Here is a 3,119-nt window from a genome sequence, read left to right as displayed (position 1 = left end):
TAAAATAAAATAAACCGCAAAATTAATAGAAGTGGGTTTTTTTTCAGTTTAGAAGCTAAAAAAAGTGCATTAAAATAAATATAAATTTAAAATATATATAAAAGAAATAAATAGCCTACTTAAAATGAATTGCACAAATGTATCCCATAATGCAATGTGCTCAGTGAATGTAAACATATTTCTTGACTCAGTAATCAGTCAAACTAAAAAAAACAAACAAAAAAAAAACATTTCTTAACATGCTTTGACACCGTTTTATATACTATTTTATAGTACGCAAACATATTGTAGTATGCATTACGTTCAGCACGTATATAAACACAGTCAACAGACTTACGTAGACTATACTACGTATATAGTACGCAATAAGTACGTCAACCCGCTGATAGCGGGAGTTCCGTTAAAGAGGAAGCGATTATCAGATCTGCTATTCATGCGGACTTTCAACTCTATTAAACTGAGAACTTTGACCTGGTTAAACATTCACCTGATCGGAAAAGAGTTCAATTCAGCTCTTCTGATCTGATATGATGAGCATAAAATAAAATAAAAATGTCATTGAAGAAATTATTAACGAGAATCCAGTCATGCCAAACAATGCCAACCAATGAAAACAAAGATAACACATTCGCATATGAACTTGAGTAGATTATTAACAGCGGTAAATTAGTTATCAGAAAACAGTGAAGATTACTGTGTAACGTTTTGTGTATTATTGCATTATTGCTTTATGTGCAGTGTTGCATATTATATGCGTTTATGTGTGTAGTTATGCAAAATGAACCGTTATACAGTGCTGTGTGATGTTAAAAACAGATTCGTTGTTCTGGACTCACTGCTCATGTCTGTAGATTTTGATCCGGTTTGATCCAAACTCTGCTGCTGATGAAAAAATGATGACAGTTATTAACAATAATAGCCTGATGGTAGGTAGATTCAGTGTTTAATATCAGCCGAATGACTGCTGAAGTTCTTCCGTTAATCCAGATGTTGGAGTCTTTAGCTCGTTAATAAACTCGGAGTAGATTCGGACCGTTCAAGCTTTTCAGGAACTTTGATAAAAATTCGCCGAAAAATGGAGTCACGCTTAAAGGGACCGCGGCACATTTACACGCAAAACCGATCAGAACGCGATTTAAAGCGAATGTGATTAGATTAGAACCTGCTGTCCTTGGTGTACGGATACCTCAGTTATTTAAAATAAATAATCGATAAATAACGTTTATAAGAGAATCAGAGGAATGCTTTAAGAGTGAAAGTAGATGATGTCTGGGCTTGGTTCAATTCTGTTCAACACCAGCAGGAGACGCTGTTCAGTTTCTTTTCCATTTCAAAGTTCTTCAGTGCTATTTTCCATGATTATAAGTCAACAATACACACACAAACTGGGACATATATAGTTTATATACGTTTTTAGGTTAATTTATATATGTTCTATAGCAATTTCCTGCCAGATTTAATCATACATTTATACAACGGACCTTTAGCACATTAAACATCACATATTTAAAGGTTTTGTCTTTTATTTTTAGGTTTGGTTGTTCTGTCATGTTACTTGCTCTTTCTGATGTCTTAACTGGTTCCATGTTGGTTTTGTAGTCTTATTTTGTGTTTCATGGTAATTTCATTTGTTTATTTATTTATTTTATTTAAGTCATAGTCAGCTACGTAGGTAGGAAAAAACGGCCAGTATTGCTTGAAGCTCAGAGGTATGTCAGGCAAATAGTTTTGTATTATGAGTTTGAATGAGCGATTGGCGCCATCTCGAGTTTCAAACGCTAACTGACGGTTAAAAAAGGCCTTTCTCGAATGATCTTCTTTTGGCAAATCGACTGTATTATGTTTTAGAGAGGAAACAATTAATAGCTCCATATCAACATGGATTTCGCCCTGGTCATTCGACCATGGATGCTTTAATTAGACTAGAAACTGACATTAAAAAGGCAATGGTAATGAAAGAAGTTCTGATAGCAGTATATTTTGATATTGAAAAGGCATACGACATGATGTGGAAGGAAGGGCTATTAATTAAATTACAGAAAATTGGAATTGAGGGAAGATTGTATAACTGGACCTTGAGTTTTATGTTTGATCGAACTATACAAGTTAAAGTGGGAGATACACTATCAAATATGGTCAGTGTGGAAAATGGTACTCCTCAGGGAAGCGCAATTAGTCCACTCTTTTTTAATATTATGATTAATGACATTTTTAATGGAATCAATCAGGATATTAATAAAGCACTGTACGCAGATGATGGAGTGGTGTGGAAAAGAGGACGAAATATAAAGTTTATAGTACAAAATATGCAAAAAGCAATAGTAAGAGTTGAAAAATGGTCACTAGAATGGGGCTTTAAACTGTCGGTAAGCAAATCGTGTTGTCAGTTTTTCACTCGGAAGAAAATAGATCCAGATATACAGTTGTATTTATATAACCAGCCTCTGGAAAAAGTTAAGGAATTTAAATACTTAGGATTATGGATGGATTGTAAACTGACATGGAAAGTACATTTGGAATATTTAGAAAAGAAATGCAATAAAGTGCTAAATTTAATGAGGTGCTTAGTAGGACAAGAGTGGGGAGCAAGTAAGCAATCTTTGATGGAAATCTATTATGCTTTACTTCGCTCTACATTAGATTATGGATGTGTTGTATATGGATCTGCATCAAGGTCATTGCTTAAGAAATTAGATGGAATTCAGAATAGAGCTTTAAGATGCATTTTAGGAGCTGCTAAATCAACACCTGCAGCAGCAATGCAGGTAGAGCTTGCAGAAATGCCTCTAAGCATCCGGCGGCAAAAATTATCTATGGCATATTACATAAATCTGAAAGGACATAAGAATCATTTGGCTCAGGAAATTATTGAAGACAGTTGGGAAACTACAACCTTTCCAGGGTCAGGGTTTGCGTGGAAGGCACAGGAATGGGCTAGAGAAATGAAAATAAATTCAGAAAAATTTTCTCCAACAGTAGTGATATCTCCAATACCACCTTGGATTTTAAGAGAACCAAGAATAGACTTGACAATACATAACAGAATACAGAAAGGAGAGGTTGTAGGGCAAATCAAGTATGAAATATTAGAATACATGAACACAGCTTACTCAGGATTT

At 34.4% G+C, this 3,119-nt stretch overlaps 1 protein-coding gene across 1 annotated transcript in view; it reads right to left on the bottom strand.

Moving 5' to 3' along the window:
- Window positions 1-1,212, bottom strand: part of ampd2a (adenosine monophosphate deaminase 2a) — a 36,629-nt gene extending 35,417 nt beyond the window's left edge. Inside the window, exon 1 of the mRNA XM_073844287.1 lies at window positions 837-1,212. Within this exon, the coding sequence (XP_073700388.1) occupies window positions 837-843 (7 nt within the window). The 5' untranslated portion in view covers window positions 844-1,212. The remainder of the gene's footprint in view (window positions 1-836) is intronic.
- Between the last annotated feature and the right edge of the window lie 1,907 nt (window positions 1,213-3,119).

The sequence above is a fragment of the Garra rufa genome, chromosome 7, assembly GCF_049309525.1.
Source record: "Garra rufa chromosome 7, GarRuf1.0, whole genome shotgun sequence".
Classification (NCBI taxonomy): domain Eukaryota; kingdom Metazoa; phylum Chordata; class Actinopteri; order Cypriniformes; family Cyprinidae; genus Garra; species Garra rufa.
The sequence above is the reverse complement of the archived record's forward strand: the minus strand, read 5'-3'. Positions and strand labels throughout refer to the sequence as shown.